General features: G+C 38.6%; 1 protein-coding gene across 1 annotated transcript; it reads left to right on the top strand.

The window, feature by feature from the left end:
• The first annotated feature begins 19,384 nt into the window (after positions 1–19,384).
• Positions 19,385–21,736, top strand: LOC147463464 (uncharacterized). The gene is made up of 6 exons (XM_086528965.1): positions 19,385–19,512; positions 19,623–19,717; positions 19,790–19,823; positions 20,084–20,482; positions 20,694–21,017; positions 21,384–21,736. Exons 1-6 carry the CDS (start codon positions 19,402–19,404, stop codon positions 21,477–21,479), a joined length of 1,059 nt encoding a protein of 352 aa, XP_086385091.1. The 5' UTR covers positions 19,385–19,401; the 3' UTR covers positions 21,480–21,736.
• The last annotated feature ends 468 nt before the right edge of the window (positions 21,737–22,204 follow it).

A 22,204-nucleotide genomic window follows, 5' to 3' on the forward strand; every position in this document is an offset into this window, starting at 1 on the left:
ATAGACTAGGCACTTTCTCCAATTTTAGCATTTTTCTCAAGTTTTCACCACAGTTGGTTCAGCCTCCCCTTGTGTAGTGCATTGACCAATTTTGGCACTGTTTGGACATTTGGTCAAAGACTTCTTGCCCTTGTCTCTGAATTCAGACTCTAAACACCAGTTTTGAAGTTTTGTGGTCAAAATGGTGTTCAAATTCACTCAATTTTTGTGAGTGCCCTTGTATTGATGTGTTAAACCTGTGGTGTAAAGGTTTTTTGCTTATTGCTAGTCAATCACCACCTTCATCAGTCTATCGCGATAGACCAGGCAGAGAGTAATGGGGACTTAATTTTTTGTTTGTTTTTGCATAGTCTTGTTCCCTGTGCCCATAAGTCTATCCCCCAAGTTTTATGAAGTTTGGACTTATTTTGACCTCAAACTCAAGCACTTCACAAATTTCACTTTTCTCTGACAATTCACAACTCCATTGCACTTGAAGTGATGCAAATTTGATGACACTTCATCTTAAACTTGTGAACATCAGTCATACCCCATGACACAGTCAGTTTACCCTTGGCTAATGGTTATATCTCTTCTTGGCCTCTTTAGGTTCACTTAGTGTTTCCTTATGACAATCACCTGTTTCTTTTTTTGTTGGTTTTGGTAGCAGTTTTTATGTTTTCTCGAGTGTTGGATCATAAATTTCAATGTCGACTCTTTTCACCCCTTTCAAGGGTATATGGGGTGGGTTTTGCTTTCAAGGCAAGCAACTGCCTTATTGTTTCTTCTTTTTGTTTGTTTTTTGCTGTTTTACAGCGTTTTTCTACTCTATTTCTTCACAAGTATAACAAGCACTCAAAACCAAAAACCATAACTCCACATTATCCTACTTAACTAAATCTAACTAGTCACAGACCCTCGGCAAGACACAAGCTTCCTGGCTATCCACTAGACCTCAGGATACTCTATCCTGGATCTTGTTCTAAAAGTTTAAGCTCTCTCTAGTCAAAACTAAAGTAAGCTAACCATCACACAAGTGACGTAGATCTCCCTACTTAAGGTCTTGTGTCCCCGACAGCGGCGCCAAAGTTTTAGGGCAAAACTACTCCCCTGTTCATACTCACAAGCACGACACAGACAACATACTTATCATCCGATGACACGACTAACCCATAGGTGCACGTAGGCAATCTCGTTAGCTTGTCAGGCTAAGACCAATCTACACATACGCACTTTTATGATGCATCAATCACTAACCCTGGTAGAATGTAACCCACTCTATCCCAAAACGCTCACAACACAGTTTACACGTCCAATGAACTCGGAATCGCATCAAACTTACTAGGCACCATCCTCTCACTAGGATATACTTACCTATAAGTCTAATCTCACCAAATTTGAACCCTAGTTATCTCGAATACAGTCGCGATAGACTAACAGGTCATAATCCAAAAGTGGGCGAAACTTAAGTTTATGAGTATCTATGTGTAGCTAATCTCTTTCTCATTCCATAAAGCACTTGATTATTGAAAACAGACACCGTTTGTGCTACTTACAAGCAAAACAAGCTCGAGGAAGGATCGATCGCGATCAACTCGAAACGGTGAATGCGTAGAGTGGGCGCGTAGCTCTCGGAGAGACGACCGCGATGGTGTGGTCGCGTCGTGAATCCGGTGAGGGAGAAGCGCGTAGCGAAGAGGATAAGACACACTCACTCTCTCTCTCTCTCTCTCTCCCTCCCTCTCAGACTTGTACGACACAGGACTAATATTCAAATGTTATTCAAAAATGGTTCTAAGGTGACTTTTATACTTTAGTCACCTTAGCTCAAAAATGTACATGGGGTTCTCTTACTCATTATTACAAAGTGGGAACAAATCTGAGTCTTGACTAACTGATTAATCTTTACATAACCCAAATGAATGGATCAAAATGATAAGACGTCTTTGACATAAAATGGGAATTTGATATGCTTTACAAGATGGGCTCATTACAACAGTTGGACCAATGGGGCTCCAAAAAAGTACCATCCTCTGCTACCACGAGCTCTACAACAAGTGGTGGATCTACAAAATCTACCTTTGTGGGGGGTGGGGATCTGCCAAGTGGCCTCCTCAATGTTCGCTCTCTGGATCGCTCTATGAGAATGTCCCACTATTGAAAGTTCTCTAGGCTCACCTCCTCTCCATCTATAGCCCCCAGCCTTGCTGCACCCATAGACTCAGCTATTTGTACTTCCTACTCCTCTGGTACTCCATCCTCTAGTAGTACTACAATGACTGCTTGCATGTCTACCTCATCACTCACCCCAAGTGGGTGGCAAGTAATGAGGTCCATTGTTTGACCTCTGGGTGGGAAAAGCTTGTCTTTGTCCCATTAATGATAAAGGTAGACCAAGATCTGTCAATGGCACACCAAGAAATCTGATCCCATGCACATGCTATTTACTAGGTAGTAAAGGTGGAAGAGGTGCCTACAATCCAAGGTGTGAGGCCTCCATTTCCAAACAGATTTATGCAAATGCAACACTCAATGTGGTCTTTCAGGGATGCCCATGGGAAGCTCTCACCTCCCTAGACCATCGTCAAGCATTTAAGGGTATAGTGATATCAATGGCTATACTTTGTGGATGTTAGGAGAGCAGCTAAGAAGGCATGCCAACATGCAAAGTTCTCTGCTCAAAAGTAGGCAATGTTCCACTCAATGGTAGATTTCTCCAAGGCTCCTTGAGTCTCTTTGAGCACCTTCTCTAGCTCTCCAACCCTTTGTTGCATCGTGGATAACTCTCATGTGAGTTTCTCTACGTGACTCTGGAGCTCCAAAGAGGGGTCAACCTACATCAAACACAACAACGTACAAATAGTGAATTAAATTTCAAAAAATTATTTTGTAATCAAAATTACCATAGATGAGTGATTGTACCTGTGAAGTCATGCCAGTAGTAATGGGCACTACTGGCATTGAGGGTCTAGTGGATGGAGGTGGATCCACCTCTGATGTAGAGAAAATAGCCTTTTTATGAGGAGGAAAAAAGACAATAGTAGTAAGCATAATGAGTGGCAAGAAAAACTATAGCGAAGAAAATTGTGGGAAGGGCATCTATATCATGTCACATGTAGTGGTTTTAGTATAATCCTCTCCGTATGAGCTAGCAAGTGGTGCATTATGTAACAATGTCTAGAAAAGTAAAATATCAAAAAACATGTCATTACCTACTACTCTACCAGCTAAATAGTCATAAGTACAGATGCTAGAATTTAACTAAGAAGGGCCTCCCGGATATGTAAAGCACTCAATGAGGTGGATGTGTGTCATCCATGGATCAGACCTCCTGTCCAAGCTATGTGTTGAACCCCTAGACTAATCTCTCAAGAACCATCGGCTCTACCTGATGATGGTGAGTCAGATGACGTGTGAACTCCATCATCCATGGGGGCTTCTGCTACTAGCCCAGCCTGACAAAACCGTGTCCCCCTCTTGGTCATCTATCATAGTATTCCACGTCTAGTCCAAGAAAAAACTCTACATAAAACTAGTACACAAAGTATATAGTCAACTCAAAATGGTGTGGCATGGCTCCATAGTACATCACCTAGTAGTAAAGGTTGTGCTCTCTCATGCTAGGGTGGAGACAATCCTTGATACAAAAGGGTGCTCATGGCACTAAGGCTCCTAGTATTGGATGAAATTGTTATAAAGTAAGAGAGTGTATCAATGGAAAGGCCTCTACTTGGCACCACGTCAAGCATGTATGCCAACACGGTGCATGATTGCCCACTCTTGGAAGGCATGAAGATCGTGCATCGTGGCAAAAGTAGCCTCTATCACCACTATCCTAGACTCTAGGCAAGAAGGATGACTACAAAGACACTCGTCATTAGGCAAAATCTGGACTCACAAAGGGGCCCTTTAAGGAGTTTGACTTTACCTCTCTCTACCAAAATGGGCGCATGGATAATTTTTTGCAAACAAACTCCAAAGTTGGCGGAGGTTTGACAGTTAGAATGTCCTCTTCAAGCTCTATCTACTGATATATAGCATGCCATGAGATTCCTCATATTTTAGAAGATTCTTTTTTTGATTCACTTAGATTCCGACAGAGTTATCACATCATAGGTGAATCAAAAAAAGAATCTTCTAAAATATGAGGAATCTCATGGCGTGCTATATATCAGTAGATAGAGCTTGAAGAGGACATTCTAACTGTCAAACCTCCACCAACTTTGGAGTTTGTTTGCAAAAATTTATCCATGCGCCCATTTTGGTAGAGAGAGGTAAAGTCAAACTCCTTAAAGGGCCCCTTTGTGAGTCCAAATTTTTCCTAATGGCCACGAAACAACTCCTATGTCAAAGTGTGTATATGTGCTAGAGAGGGTGTAGAATCAAAAGGTGTCTCGTCATGCTCTGGTGGTTGTGGTTGTCGTGGGGGAGCTGGCTACTAGGGGGCTCCAGCTACTATGAGGGTTCACCACCTCCCTACTCAGACTATTGTGACATAGTGCTCGCATTGAAAATATAACATGATCAATATCACGAAATCAAAATTGATGCAACAAAATTCTAATAGATAGATATGGTAAAGCTTACACTGTGAGGTGTGAAACTTGAATATCAATTTTAAAAGATACATATAATTATTATGGATGGCACACAAAAGTTTTCCATAGATACTACCATATTTCTACAAATACTCCAAAGATATCAAATCTTCTAACAGTTGATTTTGGGATGCTTAAAGGGTTCAATAATGATATCGAGATGCCAAAGGTGGTTCCCTTGTCTACCTTTTGCATGCTTGTAGTTAGTGTGTGTGTGTGTGTGTGTGTGTGTGTGTGTGTGTGTGTGTGTGTGTGTATACATCATGGTGTGAGGGATATGCATTTCAGCATTAGTATGTGCTACTTGAAGGATGCAACATGTGCTTCTTGATTATGCAAGGGAGATAAGACATAGTCATGCATGTGTGTATTTTGTACATGAGAGAATGATACATATGAGGGAAAAAGGGTCAAACTTATAGAGTAAGAGCTACCCGATTTTAAAGAAGTATTTGTATCCACTTTTTTAATGCTTTACATCTGCATGCTCATGTGCTGCCACATTTATTAGAGAGAGACAACTATGTCATGGGAGGTAAAGAGAAAGATAGAGAACGAATTGTAGATAGGGTGGGTAGGTGAAGGAAACTGGCAGCAAATCACGGCTTGAAAAATAAATTTGTTAGAGCCAATGTTGGGGCAATTTTTGCCTTTTATGAGAACGCAAAAACCTTATTTGAAAAAGCCTTTTCTACATAAATTTTAGCATCTCAAAAACACTTGTAGTTTGAGTCGGTCTCAAATACTTCTCTAGCAAAAATTAAGGTGATCATTTTTTATTTGAACAGGTTTTGGATAAAGAAAACCTACGTTTTCCCGAGTCTTGCTCTGAATTCACATATGCAAGCAAAAAAAGCAAGCACATGCAAGAAAATATAGGCGTGCTATTTTTGCTAGAGTACATGTATCAGCAAGACTTGAGGGTTATATGCATCAGCATTAATAGAGTCCATTCTAAAGGATGTGTTGAGGCAGGTTGCAGGCGTGAGCCCATGCACAAGAAGGAAGGCCTAAAGTCATGAAGTTGTCTCGGTGAGAGTAGGGTATGAAGTTGCAAGGGAAGGTGAAGCAAGTCGATATTTCAAAGAGAATGGGGCACTAGTTCTAGCTATTTTTGCCCATGTAGATGAGTTTTTTTCCCATGTAGATGTGTTTTCTCCCATGTAGATGCTTCTACATCCTTACTTTTATCAGGCTTCCTCTTTCAAGTTTTAATTGCCTCTAAGGGAGATTGCATACAAAGGCCAAAACTCTAATGAGTCTAATCTATAATGTGACTATTGAGGTTGCACAATTTGCATGAACATGTTCCACATTTCTATTGCCATCAAGTTGTCTTCTAGTTTACTTTATTTTATTTTGTAACCAAGCATTATATCAAGCTTGCAAAATTTACATGTACATGTTCCACCTTTTCTATTGCCATCAAGTTGTCTTTTAGTTTAGTATTTTATTTTCTACCAAGACACTATATTAGATCCACCAAGATTGTATCGGTTTGGTCTCATCGGTAATTTTGGCCTTTAGACGACGTTCAAAATAACATTTCATTTCATTTCTCCATCTCTCTCTCTCTCTCTCTCTCTCTCTCTCTCTCTCTCAATACCAGTTTTCTCGTGGTGTGTGTGAAAACTTGTATTGTGTGGATGTGTGTGTGTGTGTGTGTGTGTGTGTGTGTGTGTGTGTGTGTGTGTGTGTGTGTGTGTGTGTGTGTGTGTGTGTGTGTGTGAGAGAGAGAGAGAGAGAGAGAGAGAGAGAGAGAGAGAGACACAAATTGAGAAGAGAGAGAGAGAGAGAGAGAGAGAGAATACAATTTATTCATAGGTGTGTGTGTGTGTGAGAGAGAGAGAGAGAGAGAGAGAGATGTAGCCACTTGGCTGTCCAAAATCAATGGGTCATTGCATCTCTGATCTTCTCTCGCAAGTGGCATCATGTGGCTCACAGCTATGGCCTTCACTCTGGTTTGTAAACCTCTGCAGTTCCATGCCACGATAGTGTCAAGAATGTGGCATCCTTTCCAAGAAGGTACCAGACCTCTGACTCTAAGAGCTTTTGAGATAGAGATAGAGGCTTATGTAGAGATGGAAATGTGGTTTGAGAGGGAGGTAGATGGAGAGATAGAACAACAACGAATGTAAATAAAAGGCCATACACAATACATCCATTGTTGCTTTGTCAAAGAAGCAAACAATTAGTATCCTTTGACACCTTCTTAGGACAATCAAAACCCATTGATGAGAAAGTTGTGTACATTAGATGATCATAGGCTTGTCGGGATATGTATGTGCTTGCAAATTTAGCTAGAGCTTCCCCAAGGCATGCATAAAAGTAATGGTCCTCTCTATATCTCACTCCCTCCCACTAACATCACTCCATTCACTAACTCTTGATTGCTTTACAAGGGACGAGAGGGTCCTTTATATAGATGGGGAGAACCCTCAAGAGTTCCACTTAATCCAATGTGAACAGGGGATGACGAGTGTTGAAAATGATTTTTACTTTCGTGATGTGGATAAGAAAACTAGGATACACCAATTTGATCATACCTCCTTGGCCATAGCTCCAACAATTATGAAAAAATTTAACATATTATTCAGCTCACAAGCTACATATTTCATGAAAAACACTTTTTCAAATTTGGATGGAAAATGGACACCAAAAATTCCACAAAAACATGTCTTTGTTTTCTTTGCAAAAGTCTTCAAATGGGACCCTTTGCATTGAACCTCCTTATGGCTCCAAGGATACACACATCATGGTGTATGTAAGCATGACCTTGAACCTTGAACTTCCTTATGGCTCCAAGAATACACATATCATGGTGCATGTAAGCATGATCATGATCTTTGAGAAGAGTGTCCAGGACTTTGTATGCATGACAATAAAAAATTAATAGAAATTTAAAATAAAAAATAAAAAATAAGATGAATAGTATAATCATGATAGCTGTAGGGTCTAAATAATTATGATTTCTATAGGATTTAGATATGAGATAAATGTAGATAAATAAAACTTATAGCCATTGAGGCTTGTAATCCTTGTAACTCTTAGAAGTAAATTTTATAGAGTTATCTTAAAGGTTATTAGGTAAATAAGGTAGAAAACTTTTTTGTATAACACACACATTTATGTATATTATCGGTAATGCTAATATACATCTAAAAATGAAATCATAGCATTTGTTCCCATGATGCCTCTACCACAGCATGACATCCACCCTCTCTAAACCTACACATCCTATGGTATGTGCCACACTTTGATTTTTGCAAGTTCAATCCTCCTTCATGTCCTCCTCGCTTTCTTCTTCCTTAAGATCACTTGACACACAATCCGGATTTTCCTCTTTATCTTCCTCGGCAAAAACAAATGGATCATTGTTACCTCTTCTTTTAAACACTTTGATTCTTTTCCTAGCAATAGGAACCTTCAACTTTGTCCCATCTAGCTCACACAAAGTGTAAGTAGCATTTCCATTGGCATGCTTTACTACATGTCAGACCTAGGGTAAGACCGGGTAGGCCAAGGACCAGGATGAACATGCGGTACGGGGGTCCCTATTATTAGCAAAGCAGGGCCTATAAAGAGCACGGTTGGGTGAAAAGTGGTGTGGTCCCCTCGGTCTCACATTGGTATTAGAGCTCAAGGGAGAGAAGAGCTATGGAGGAGGAGGAGAAGCGTGGCTACATGACACTCTCTCTCTCTCTCTCTCTCTCTCTCTCTCTCTCTCTCTCTCTCTCTCTCTCTCTCTCTCTCTGTGTGTGTGTGTGTGTGTGTGTGTGTCACACACCCACACACACACACAGTATGGAGGTATGGCCTTCCTCTCTCAAAGGTTCATGCATGGACATGCAAAGCACTCAGGTCTGGTGCTAAGTTTAGCTTCTTGCATGAACTGAAGGGGGGTTTTTCCATGTGTAGGAATCATAGTGTCAAAGAGGGGGGGGATTTTGAGAAGCACTAAATTGGGCCAGATCGAACTCGGTTGGAGCACGCTATCATGGGGATCCTTTTTTGTCACATGGAGCAAGCTTAGCAAGTAACATATAGTGCTACGAGAGCATTTTTGTCCTTGCATAGAGGCACGGTGGGCTGCAGATGGGCTGCAGATGCAAGTTTTATACGATTTTTTATTTTTATTTTTTGACTTTTGGTCGTCCTCAATTGGGCACCTTCCATTACTGGTAGCCCATCCCATGACATGGACTTACATGGGATTGTGGTCATGGTTGCATGCAGCCATGAAAGGCTGCATGATCATACAAGGGCCTCTGCAAGGGAGCCATGGTTGTATGGCCAAGTGTAGCATGGGCTAAGTTTGATTATACGTTAAATGGTAAACGTATTATATGCGTTTAATTTCCGTATAATACATAGGGGGTATAGAATGGCCGTATTATACGATGACACGTCATTGAATTTGGCTCTCTGTATAATACGTAGGGGATATAGAATGACCGTATTATACGATGACACGTCACTGAATTTGGCTCTCCTTATTATTTCTCTATACTTCGTTCAAAGGATTCTTTAATCGAAGATTTTCTTTGATCGAAGATTTTTCGGATCGAAGGGCTCAATATATATATATATATATATTATATATATATATATATATATATATATATGCAACCATCGGAGCTCTCTCGGGAACATTTCACACAACCAAACATTGAGCACTTGATAAAAGTAATCATTTTCTCTCTAAAGATAAAATATTTATAAAAATAAAAAAATACTATTTAATTAAAATAATTTAATTTTTAGTTTTATGATTTCTTTTTTTTTTTGTTTTCATTTTTGAATTGAATAGTTTTGAATCAAAATAAAAATTAAAACTTGCTCTTTTTGTGTTGCTCTTTTTGTGTTGGAGTTTTTTCACACTTAAAGAAAAGGAAATTAGGTTGGGAACATCTATCATTGTGTTGGAGTATATACTCACACTTGAAGATGGGTGCGTATCGTAAATAGTGATTATTTACTTTTGTGCTAGAGTAAAAGTGTTTACCTGCACCTGGAGATAATTAGTTGTTTCATTAGATTAAGGTTTAGGAATTAAAAATTTCTCTGAATCTTTGTGTTAGAGTGATATACTCACACATGGAATAATGTTGACAAAGTTTCTAATTGAGGATTTTTTACCGTACTCGATGCTTATCTTGTATGGTTAGAAATTCTTCGACTACAATAATGTTATCACCTTGTTGTGTTAGAGCAGGTGCTCACACTTTTGGGTATATCTCCAATTAAATATTTTTGGCCATACTTGATGTTTACCATGTACCGCTAGAAGTGCTTCTATTACACTGATGTTATCACCTTGTTGTATTAAAATAGTTGCTCACACTTCCAGGAAGATATGCAATTATCAATACAGATTTTTTTAACCAATGTGATTTGTAGAAAATCATGATAATGTAGCTAAATCCAAAATTGATCATTGGTAACCAATGACCATCACGTTGAGTTAGAGTATTATGCTCACACTTCGAGATGATCCGATGCGACAAAATTTTGTTTACGATACAAATCTTATCATTTGTAGGTGTAAAGTTTTCAAAATTTATTCCAAACACCTATATAATGAATTATATTCTCTTTTTGGATATGTGCACACAATGTAAAGTTTTTGTTGGATACGATTGACTATGTACTTTTAATTTTTTGGCATAATTAATTAATAAATTGTATACTTTATCTGTGATTAATAAAAAGGATCAATTCACAAATTACAATTGTCTATTTTTTATAGATCTCTTTTGTGCATCACGGTTCGTGGTCATGAGTGAACGTATGTGCATGAAATAGTGCCAAGACGAATTACATCTCGATGAAGTGCAAGTCTTGTCACCATGTGTCCAAGGGCAATGCTATGAGGATCAAAGAGCAGTTGCTCAAAGTGCCAGGCAATGTTGGGCCTTGTACCTTGCCTCCATGAGACAAATATGAAAAAATTTCTGGATAATGTATGAAAATTAAAGGATTACAACAATAGAATATATATCTTTTACAACTTAGCATGCTAAGTGAGATCTACCAAAATATTATTCAAGCAAAATTTACCAGAGCCAAGAGATGCAGAGTTGGTACTGGTCCAGCCAAAAATGCATCGACTCGTTGGATGTGGCAGCTCTAGCATCATCTTATGCAAGGGGACCAAACTTCTCGTTGTACTTTGCGAGCTTGCTTTTAGCTAGTGCAAGCTCTCTTCCAATGGCATCGAGCTGTGTCTCAAGCTCTAACACCGTCAACCTCAAGCCTAGGCTTGCTAGCTCAACTCCTTGGCTTGCCGTCTCCACAATGATTTCATGCTCCTCTGATAGAAGAATGACATGAAACTTCATCCCAATTGACTCTCTTGCCCAATATGTAATGTGCATAGCATTGTTGAATGAGGTATATGGCAATTTGTTTATTATTGGGGATAGCTCGTTGTTCACGGATAAACCGTTGGAGAAGAACTCAAGCTAAGCCCACATGTTGCAAGTCAAAGAGCTTTACTAGTGGATTTCCCTTTGTGTGGCCACTTGTTTTGAAAAGTGTATTCCGAAAAACGTGGTTTGGACATAAGTCTTTACATTGTTTGCATCTGGATTGGTAGGATCAGCCACTCTTGGTCTTTTCCTAGGGCCTTATAGCTTGCTCTTTCCTTTCACTTCTACATGCAATTGATGAACTAATTTCATTCTTTCCCGTATTGAAGGGAGAGAGCGGACTTCATGGTTTTGCAAAGCATCAAAAGCAACCAAGACTTGGCCCAAAACTTGCTTGACAAGCCCATGCGATTGACCGCCACTGAAAATTGCAATAGCAAATGATATTGTGGGGAATGATTGTGTAAGCACTCAAAGCAATGTTTTGTCAATGTGTTGACAAAATCATTGAAGCTACAAGGCTTTAATGACGGTTTTTTGATGTGCTTGTGATAGCTTCATCTCTGGAATGGCTATTAAAATAAACAATGATGCATTAAAACCAAGAGAATAATTCAAATTTCAAATGTGCTGAAATATGAAAATGTTTAATATCAAGACTTAGAAAGATTTAAAGTGAACGATTTGTTGCAACAAATGAAATATATACAATTTTAATGATTACGATTTTGAAATAAGATTTTTTTATCAATAATTGAATAAATGTCCATTCAATTTAGAAAACAGATGCCTACAAGTTAATGTTATGAAAAACTAGTACAGCTATGTGAGTTAGAAACTCTAACACAAGTGTGGACACTACTAAACAGAGATCATTGGAAGTACACGTCACACAAAAGTAGTTTATTAGATTACAAAAAGTGTACGATACGTACTAATAGCCCAATTGTGTGAGCTAATAGCTCTAACATAAGAGTGGTCACTATTGTTAAATTGACTAAAAATTTAACTAATAAATCTAGTCACTCTTGAAGTGTGAGAAAATCTCTAACACAATGCAACAATCAAACCGTTAATCATCGCATCTTGAAAAAACTATATGTCATGGTTACAAAGCACACGTAGAGAGTATATCTTTACTCACCTATTGCAGGTACCAGATAGTGATGAATAGAGAAGCAAAGCTTCAACTTAGCACTCATGGCTCTGTCTTGAGTGAGACCAATTGGTTACAAAGCACACGTAGAGAGTATATCTTTACTCACCTATTGCAGGTACCAAATAGTGATGAATAGAGAAGCAAAGCTTCAACTTAGCACTCATGGCTCTCTCTTGAGTGTGACCAATTGGTCTACAGAACCAGTAGACAAAGCTCTAATGTCCTATCTATTCCAAGAGTGTGACATGTCAACACAACCTCGAAATAGACCTATGCACCTGCAAATTAATTCTTTGTGCAAGGTGAACCTCTAGCACAACACAAATTAGTTCAAAAAAAAGTTTAAAATAAAATTGAAATATGAAATTATACATGCTGAAAGCAATGTGCTCCTGATCAAAGAGTCGTTTATATTAAATGGTTCTTCGATTGAAGGTTTCTTTGGTTGAAGGTTTCTTCGATCGAAGATTTTATTCAATGATACATTCTACAATGTATTATTTGGAAAAAAAATGTAAAATTCAAATAGTACATATAATTTTCATTATACGGCCATATAAATGCATCCCAGAGCATAGGGCAACCAAAACTCAGAATGTTGTACAAGACCCAAAGGGTCTCACACAGAAGAGCCTAGTCCAACCTACATTGCAAATGACCTTATAGAAGAAGAAGAAGAGCTTTTGTTAAGCTTATTGAGCATTTTGAAGGAGGTTATGAGTTTAAGCAAAGGTTGGCTTGCATATGAGGACTCTTGTCAAGGTGGTCTTAAGTACGAATTTCCAGAAGCACGGATTCTCCCCCCATGCCTGGCGAGAAAGAGAGCACATTGAATACAAATGATCATAAACCGATAGAGACTAAGGTTGATTTAATTTGAGCATGGTTCGGAAGCTATATAAGCTTCACTTTGCCAAGGCATGCGACAACATGATGTAGCATTATGCTCAAGGTGTGAGCAAACCAACAGTGGCTCGAGGTCAATCACTAGCCACGTAGATGACACAACAAGTTGGAGACACACTTTCTAAGGTATGTCATTGATTTTTAGTATTGTTGAGAATGTGTTCGATCGTTATGGAATTATGTACGGTCTTGATACTACCACAAGAGGGAGCTACTCCAAAGGTAAGATGCACTATGGAGTTTTCAATCACGTAAGACATGCCCTAGCTATGAGCCGCAATCGAGATGGGAAAGTCCCACAACGACTTGTTATAGATTAAGAAGCCATCAAGAGTCTCTCTACTTTTGTGTTTTTCATTTTCATTTTTGCTAGGACATGGTTCCAGGAAAATCTTTCCCGACCTTTCATCAATCAAGACAAACCTATATGATCAAATACAATAGTAATGGTACGAGTACATACCTTGCAAGTTTTTTCTTTCTTTTCAATACATTGTACAATTTGATAAGGTCAATTATATGTGAATGCTCAACAAGGTTGAATTTATTTTGCTATGACATTTGTAAATTTGCAAGAGGATTGGTTAGCTATGAGCATTAAAAATCCATGAGTACTTATGTGAAGCAAGGCTTCAATTTTAGCATCTAGCATCGCGGTTTCCAAATTTTGGAGTTGTTGGCCATAAATTACCATCATCATTACTTATAGAACCCTTGGAATGCTTGATTTTTGCTCCATAAGTAGAAGCCTCAACTATAAATACAACATGGTAAGAAGCCTTTGCCTTAAAGGCAGTGGTGATGGTTGTCCCTTCTCTTCAAGCTGTGCAAGTTTTAGCTTTAACTCATGAATGCCTTTCACAATCTCATCTAGCACAGAGTCATCAACTTTTGGAGCTATAGTAGAAAGTTTGACCACCGTTTCAGGTGGCAAGGAGGTCGGAGTAGAAGTATTAACTACCATCTTGTATCTTCTTCTTTGTCACTTTGCAAGAAGTGAGACATCATCTTCAACATTATTTTAGTTATTCTTTATCCCTTGCTCAGCATCATTGTCTTCAAGTAGCAGCTCCAAGTTTTCTTGGAGTTATTTTCCTGCAAAGTCAAGAAAAGCTTTGTCTTTCTCTGATTTCAATGTGGCCTTCTCTGTTCTTGTTAAGCATATCATCGCTTGGAATTCTTGAGAAACTCTGTTGGAGAGTCTCCCTTCTTTGGCTTGGCTATCCATTCTAAGAATGTCCTTTTGGTCACTCTCTCAAAGTCTTCCATGAAGTATTCCTCCCTTAAAGCTAGTTTGAGTTCTTCCCAATTTCTCACATGCCCATCTTTAATTTCCCTTACATATTCCATAATTTCTAGGTCAACAACTAGCTCAAAACTTCTATCATCTCAACTTTTGACATGTGATGCTGCTCCATCTCCTTCACATACTCGTGCAAGTACTTGGTCACATTTTTGCCATCAAATTGATCCATTTTGCTGGCGACCACTTATATGGATTTGATTGTTGAAATCTCCCTTCTTTCAGTGGCATGTTGTTGCTACATGAACATTGAAAATGCTTGAAACATTTTCATTGCTGTTGGGTCAAAATGCATACCATGTTGCTCCCCATGATTACCCATGGTTACCCACAAAATCTCACCTTTGCAGTTTTGAGTTGGGCTCACCAAAAATTATGTCAAAAAGTTGGCATTACCAAGAAGGTTCCGGACCTCTGGCTGTGAAATCTTGTGAGGATGTAGCAAAGGATATGAGGAAGATAGATATAAAGATAAAGGCTTATGTAGAGAAAGAAATGTGGTTAGAGAGGAAGATAGATGGAGAGATAGAACAACAATGAATGTAAAGAGCCTTATACAATACGCTCACAAGTATGTTGTTGATTTGTTGAAGAACCAATTAGCCTTTAAAACCATCTTAGGACAATCAAATCCCTTTAATGATGAATGAAAGATGTGTACATTATATGATCATAGGATTGTCAAGATATGTGTGTGTTTGCAACTTTAGCTAGCGCTTCTTCAAGGTATACATAGAAGTAATGGTCCTCTCTACTCCCTCCCACTAACATCACTCCATTCACTAACTCTTGACTGCTTTACAAGAGAGAAGCGGGCCTTTATATATATGGGGAGAAACCTGAAGAGTCCATTTGATTCAATGTGAATAGGGGATGAGGAGTGCTGAAAATGATATGTTCTTTTGTGGTGTGGACAAGCAGACATGGGTCGACCATTTTTATCATATGTAAACAAGGGATGACGAGAGCTGAAAATGATATGTTCTTTTGTGGTGTGGACATGCAGACATGGGTCAACCATTTCTATCATATCTCCTCGATCATGGCTCCAAAAACCATGAAAAAAATTGAGCATATAAGTTTCAGCTCATGAGCTACAACTTTCATGAAGAACACTTTTTAAATTCAAATGGAAAGTGGACGCCAAAAACTACACAAAAAAAATGTTTTTTTCTCTTTGCAAAAGTCTTCAGGTGGGCCCCTTTGCATTGAACTTCCTTATGGTTCCAAGAGTACACACATCATATACATGAACTTGGACCTTGAATTTCCTTATGGCTCCAAGAATACACACATCATGGTGCATGTAGGCATGATTGTGATCTTTGAAAAGAGTGTCCACGAGTTTGTATGCATACCAGTAAAAAATCAATATTAATCTCACATTAAGAGTCGTGCAACACACCTTAACCATCGAGTCATATTGTCATGTAACTCGCCAATGCATACACCCATGTGTACTTAGATATTCAAAATGCATGGTGGATTTTGCAAATGTACATGTGCAGTGTGCATGGATTTACCACATCCAGGAACATGCTCTATAGAAAATCACGCTATGAAGAGCATTTTAAAGCTTATAGATTCTATTTTGTGTCCCAAGCAAGTTGGTTCTACTTATCATGGTATAAAATGCGACATGGGTGAGTGTACTAGTTGTGGGATAAAGAAATTTTGTTGTTGTCCATGTGAGATATTGAAAAATTCCAGAACCATTAAAGTGAAATTATTCGAGGATATGGAAATGGGCACTTTTGAATGTGGAAAGAAGAAAAAAAGAAAGTAATTTATATGCTAGGAGATGATTTTATTGTAAGTTTTTAAGACGGATTTTCAAAAGTTCATCAAACATGAGTTTGTATATTGATGGCACGCTAAACAATTCAAATTGTGCATCACAAATTTCACACATGATGTCGTTGTATCTGTGGTGGACTTCATTGAAAATAAATCATTTAAGAAGAAAGTTGAATCCAATCCATGCATTGGCATTCTACTCAAGTCACCATTTTTGTACACATTATCTACTACCATGTCAAAGGCGAGGTGAGCAAGACTACACTTTTTCATTTTTTATGATAAGAAGCATGGCACACTATTTGTGCAACATCGCTTGATGATACATTGGCAATGGATGAAGGATAGAAACTTAGATCTCAACCAATAGTGGGTTTGGTCTAATGGAGTGGCATCCCAATTTAAGGCAAAAAGGCCCTTCTAATTTGTTGGTAGATATGATAAAATGACAGGAAAAGTCATGGTGTGGAATTTCTTTAGAAACACGAGAACATGATGGGGCAAGAGCAGTTGTAAAGAGGGCTCTAACACATGAGCATTTGAAGTGCAATGGAGCTAGGCTTAAGTAGGCATGTAGAATGTCTATTTTGGGAGATCAAGCTGGGAGATGTAAACCAAGAGAATAGATGGGATTTTCAAGCTATCCCTCATGCACGCTATTTCATTCTATTTGTGTCTACTCAAAAGATGGCTCCTCCATTGGATAGGAAGCTATCTTGCTATTATAGTGCATGCATGAAATATCAATGAAAGAAATGTAGTAATAAACCACATGTGACAAGGTGGAGCTTCTATAAGATCACTCGAAGTGACATGGGAAAATAGCTCAGGGGTTGCACTATGTAATCATATTAATGTATAACATGAGTTTGATAGGAGGGTTTTTAAATGAAAAAATTTCAAGAAAATTAATAGAGATATATTAAAATAAGGGGTTTTTATATTCAATTTTGAAAAAAACCCTAAATTTAAGGGGTCATTTTATTCATTCAGATATGTTAAAAGAGGGGTTTTTTTAATACCCCATGAATGCATGCTATATAGGTGGGTACTGAATAGTGAACCCCCCGAGGAAAATAGCAATGAAGAATTCAAGGAGCCTACCTACAAAGGGTAGTACCGAAGCTTTGATTAAGGTAGGTGAAGACTTTGTTGTCAATGTTGAGAAGGGAAATGCAGAAGGTGTGGACGTCTACCTCATCAGGTGCACAAGTACAAAGCAGCAACTCAAAACACACAAAGTGAACAACTAGGGTAATGAAATTGAAGTAGGGTTAACCTTTTGAAGGGATTCTATCATAAGCAAGTTGGTGATTATTGCTACTACAAGCTGCTGGGGAAAAAAGCTTGTCTTCATGTACTTCTATCTTGTTAGGTTTATTAAAATTCCAATGCACATAGTCATTCTTATCAGTGACTCAAATATCATCATATGGCAACATTCAACACAAGAACAGGAGAAGTGTTGATGAGTCATAGCAATTAGTAGTGGCTTCTTGTAATTTTCTTTTTTATAGACTTTGATGGCTAATATCTATTTAATAGCTACCAAGTAGCATGTAGATTGTAATTTGATAGCTACATAGTACTTTTTGATGGTTAATACCAACCCAATAGCTATCTAAATGTTGTTTAATATTTTACTTCATAGCTATGAATTAACTAGATTTTCTAGAGATAGGTATATGATACCTATTGTAAAGCTACTACTTCTAGCTATGATCTTTTTTATATACATCAGATAGGCACATAGATATCCGATTGCTATCTTAATAACATTTGTTAGATCTTTTGATATACACCAAGTAGGCATTCGTTAGCTATCCGATCTTTTGATATACGTCAAGTAGGCATTTGTTAGCTATTTGATCTTTTGATATACGTCAATTGCTATCTAATAGCATTTGTTAGATAATAGGTATTTAATAGGTGTCCTTTTTTTTGTCTAATAGTTATTATAGCTAGGAAATAGAGATGTGTGGGCCAATGGTTTAATAGATATTTGATAAATGTGAGAACTGCCTAACAAGTGTCTAATAGCTAATTTTAAAAGCTATGAGTGAACCAAAGTGTTTGTACATAGATATATGGTAGTTATTGAAATACTATTAGTATCCTAATAATTGCTTGATATCATGATTTATGAGGTGGTTTGCCTTTTTCTTTTACATCTCTGGTTTAGCTTTCACTAGTGATCTATGGTTGTTGCTTAATTTACGGTTTCACTACCCTAGTTAGTTGTGTAGAGAATTTAGACAATTTTATAAATATTATTAATGTGCATAAGTGGGAGTATATAAGATGAGAGACAAGAGAAGCCCACCAACCATTATTCTATGGAGGCAAATGATATACTTCTAAGCAATGTTATTTTTTATTAAAAAAATTGCTTGGTCACAAAATCTAATGCACTTTATGATATATTACCTAATGGCTCTACTCTTAAAAAATGAATTAATTTGTTAGATGATTGTCTTTACTCAATGGTTCATTTAAATATCACACCTAAATATCTAAGGAATGGGTGTCTGAGAGAGAGAGAGAGAGAGAGAGAGAGATGCAAATGCAGAGGTGTAATGGCGTGCAAGATTTTCTTGTTATAGGCAATTGAAACTTCTGATTTCATCTCCTCCTATGCACTCTTTGACTTTGTATATAGCTTCTCACCTATAGTTCTAGTATAGGATTTTATAAACATTGTTGATGTGCACAAGTGGGAGTATTTTAGATGAGAGACAAGACAATCCCACCGACCATTACTCTATGCACGCAAATCTAGTCCTAAGCAATGCTAGAAGAATGCAAAGGTCTTATGGAGTGCACATTCGCCTGTATAGGCAATTGAGACTTCTCATTTCATCTCCTCCTTTACACTTGTCACTTTTTATATATTTTAACAACTTTTCCCCTTTAATTTCCTCTACACACTTGAATATCCCCATCCTTTATCCATGTCAATGGCTTGCCCCCAAGCCTTCAAGGTGAAGATGTGCATGCGCGCGTACACATACGCAGGGTTGCCTCCTGCTTGTCTGGCTCTTTTTGGCTTTCTCTAGTGATCTTGGGGTATTGCTGACTGCAGAATTCAATTGGGAGTATATACTAAGAGGAGAGAGAGAGGCAAGAGAAGCCCACTAACCATTATTCTACTCGGGAAAATCTAGTTCTAATAAGGTGGACTCATGGGCACGTTAAAATTGAGGTCACTTTTATAGGCTTTTTGAGCATAAGCGGGCGGCTCATTTGTTGTTTTTCTGTCGTTTTTCTGTCTCTCTCTCGATCACATATATGGCTTACACCGATCGGGACCCGCCTGCTAACGCAGGGGCTTTAAGCTACCATGGCGCCTTCTCCTATGTGCTCCCACAGCGCCTTGATTGTGGACCTCCCAATATTCAGGTTCTCTCTCTCTCTCTCTCTCTCTCTCTCTCTCTCTCTCTCTCTCTCTCTCTGCATGTTAGTTCTGCATGAAAGTAAGCCTAAGTTGCTTCCGTATCGTGGATTGATAGAAATGCACCAGCAGCCATCCTTCCACAGTGCCGATGGTGGCGACGGCATCGGCGACAGCACCACAATTAATTGGTTGCTTTCTCATTTGGAGCTGGTACTATCTTTTATTTCCTGCATCATTTAGACACGTTGAGCCATCGTCATCTCCACTTTGCTTCGTGAACAGGATTTGCATGAACCACAGTATGATACATCTGCAAGTATCGACGATCTTTCATGGCTAGTTGCATCATCGAATGATCATCTTTTGCAGCTAATTTCGTCGTTGAATCCCATCGCTTTTGTGGATGAAAACACATCCGCTAGCACTTCCGCGAAGTTTGCTTGTTTTAATACAGTACAGCTTGAAGGGTCTGCATAAGAGTCGAGGATTGCTTGTGTAGTTGAACCTGCAGAGACCTTACAAGGATCATCACGTACATCAAGATTAATTAGTTCGGGGAACATCTCATTTGGGCAGCCCGGCCAGTCTTCGCAAATCGACGAAGTGACTCTCTTCGGCTACACTCGGAGAAAGAAAGCTGGGACTTCCATATATGAAATAGTACCAGATGAGCAACTGAAAATTGTGGAGAAGCTATTGGGCAGCATGGAAGATGAACTATTGTATATGGATTCTACTTCATATGCTGGCAAAAGAAAATTTTCCTTTCAAGATAGACACTACAGGCCTCCTCTACTGCGAATTGAACCAGCACAACGTCGCATGCAACTTTATAATTTTCTCGGGTCAGCAGACACGACCACCATGTCCCTCCTCACAAAGAGTGAAGCGCATGTGCTGGCAGAACGCAAAAGACGAGATAAACTCAACCAGAGATTTGTTGCTTTGTCGGCAATTTTGCCTGGGGTAACGAAGGTACTTTTGAAGCTATGAATCTACTTGGAGCTCCTTTTTCAATGTCAAACATGCATTTTTTGACCTAGCTGGTAGAGAAACCAGATCTAGTGAAATTATCTTTTGGCTCGATATAAAAAGGAAGTTGTGCATGTGTGTGTGTGTGTGTGATACACGTGTGTGATACACGTGTGTGTGTTGCTGCTTAATCTTCTAGAATGTGCTTACTTAGATGGATAAAGCGTCGATACTAGGAGATGCAATCAAGTATGTGAAGCAGCTAGAGGAGCATCTTAAAGAGCTTGAGGAAAGGAAAGCCCGGACTCTTTCAGCAGAGAGCTTCTATACAACAAACATAGATCGTGAGAGCATTGAGCTTGTGGCTATCGAAGCTCGGGCATTTGGAAATGATGTGCTCATTCGTGTTCACTGCAATAAAATTAAAAACATTATTGTGAGATGTTTGGAGGTACTTGACAGGATGCCCATATCGATAGTGCATGCGAATGTTTTATCCTTCTCCGACTCAGCAATGGATCTTACTTTCAGTGCTCAGGTATTGTCTGGTTTTAATTTTGCCATTTATTCTTATCCCGTCTTTGATTTTGCATAATTTGAGCTTGTGTGTGTATTTAAGCTTGCAACTATGCATATTGTGGCTTCATGCATCCTGTCACCATCCACAACCACACATGTTCTTATCTCTATGAACATCAAAGATTGAAGTTTGAATGCACACGTACAGCAAGATGCCCATGTCTGTAGTCTATATATCAATGAATTTGCATGTACTCCTACACTGCATAAAGTTATATGATGTTTACACTTCTCTTGGGCAAGTTCATACGACGCTAAAACCCCATTTCAATATTGTCTTTCCCATTTGCTATTGGAATGATTAATCCCTTGATGTGGCATGTAGATCGAGCAAGGTAGTGATCTCTCTGCCAAAGACATTGTGGAAGCGTTGCAATGCTTTTTCAATCAATTGCAAGAGGAGAAGAGACAAAAGGGCTAAATTTATTAAACATGAAGCTGGCCAGTTTCGGAATGCGAGCTGGATTGCATAGTTTGCCTTGGTCTCTGCCTTAACATTGCCTAAGTCTTGTAATTTTATTCTAACACGAGCTATCATTTTGCTATGGAATTATCATCACCATCTATGTTTGATTCACTATCTTATAACCCTCTTTAAGTGTGGCAAATTGAAATTAATGAAGTATTTCAAGCTACAGCTATGTATGCAAGAAAGTGAGATAAAGGTTCTTGCAAGGAATTAAGGTGCTCATATCCATTCAATATATCCCTTGAAACATTATAATGTATGTGGTCAAAAGATATATGGACACTGGAAATTTATTTGGATGCAAAGCTAGTGTAAGATGGATATTTATCAAGGTAATGATAGATTCATGATAGTAATTTATTCAAGTTTGCAAACACATATGTTGAGTTGTTGATCTCAACATTCATGTCCTACCTCGAGCAAAAACAATGTATCTAGTAGAGATAGCATGATTTAGCCAATACTCTACAAAACGAAAGGTGCATGCAAGAATTGTTAAGTATGGAGCCTGATTTACCCTTTGTAATTTTCTGTGGTAAAAGCGCACATTTGTAAGGCCCTCATTATGAGGAGAAGCCATCGTGCGTGAAGGACAATCACTCACCGGAAACCAAAATTTTCACAGACAAGAATCGGGGGCAACTTTAAAGGCCTCGGGGGCGGAGGCCCCCGAGACT

This window comes from Adiantum capillus-veneris, chromosome 2 (genome assembly GCF_014529385.1).
Source record: "Adiantum capillus-veneris isolate H3 chromosome 2, ASM1452938v2, whole genome shotgun sequence".
NCBI lineage: Eukaryota > Viridiplantae > Streptophyta > Polypodiopsida > Polypodiales > Pteridaceae > Adiantum > Adiantum capillus-veneris.

Bases quoted from the DNA above. Each gene is read 5' to 3' on its own strand.
- LOC147463464 (XM_086528965.1), top strand. From the start codon at position 19,402: ATGGCTTACACCGATCGGGACCCGCCTGCTAACGCAGGGGCTTTAAGC. The intron at 19,718-19,789 runs GTACTATCTTTT...CTTCGTGAACAG, and splicing joins TGCTTTCTCATTTGGAGCTG to GATTTGCATGAACCACAGTA. The intron at 19,824-20,083 runs GTATCGACGATC...TCATTTGGGCAG, and splicing joins ACAGTATGATACATCTGCAA to CCCGGCCAGTCTTCGCAAAT.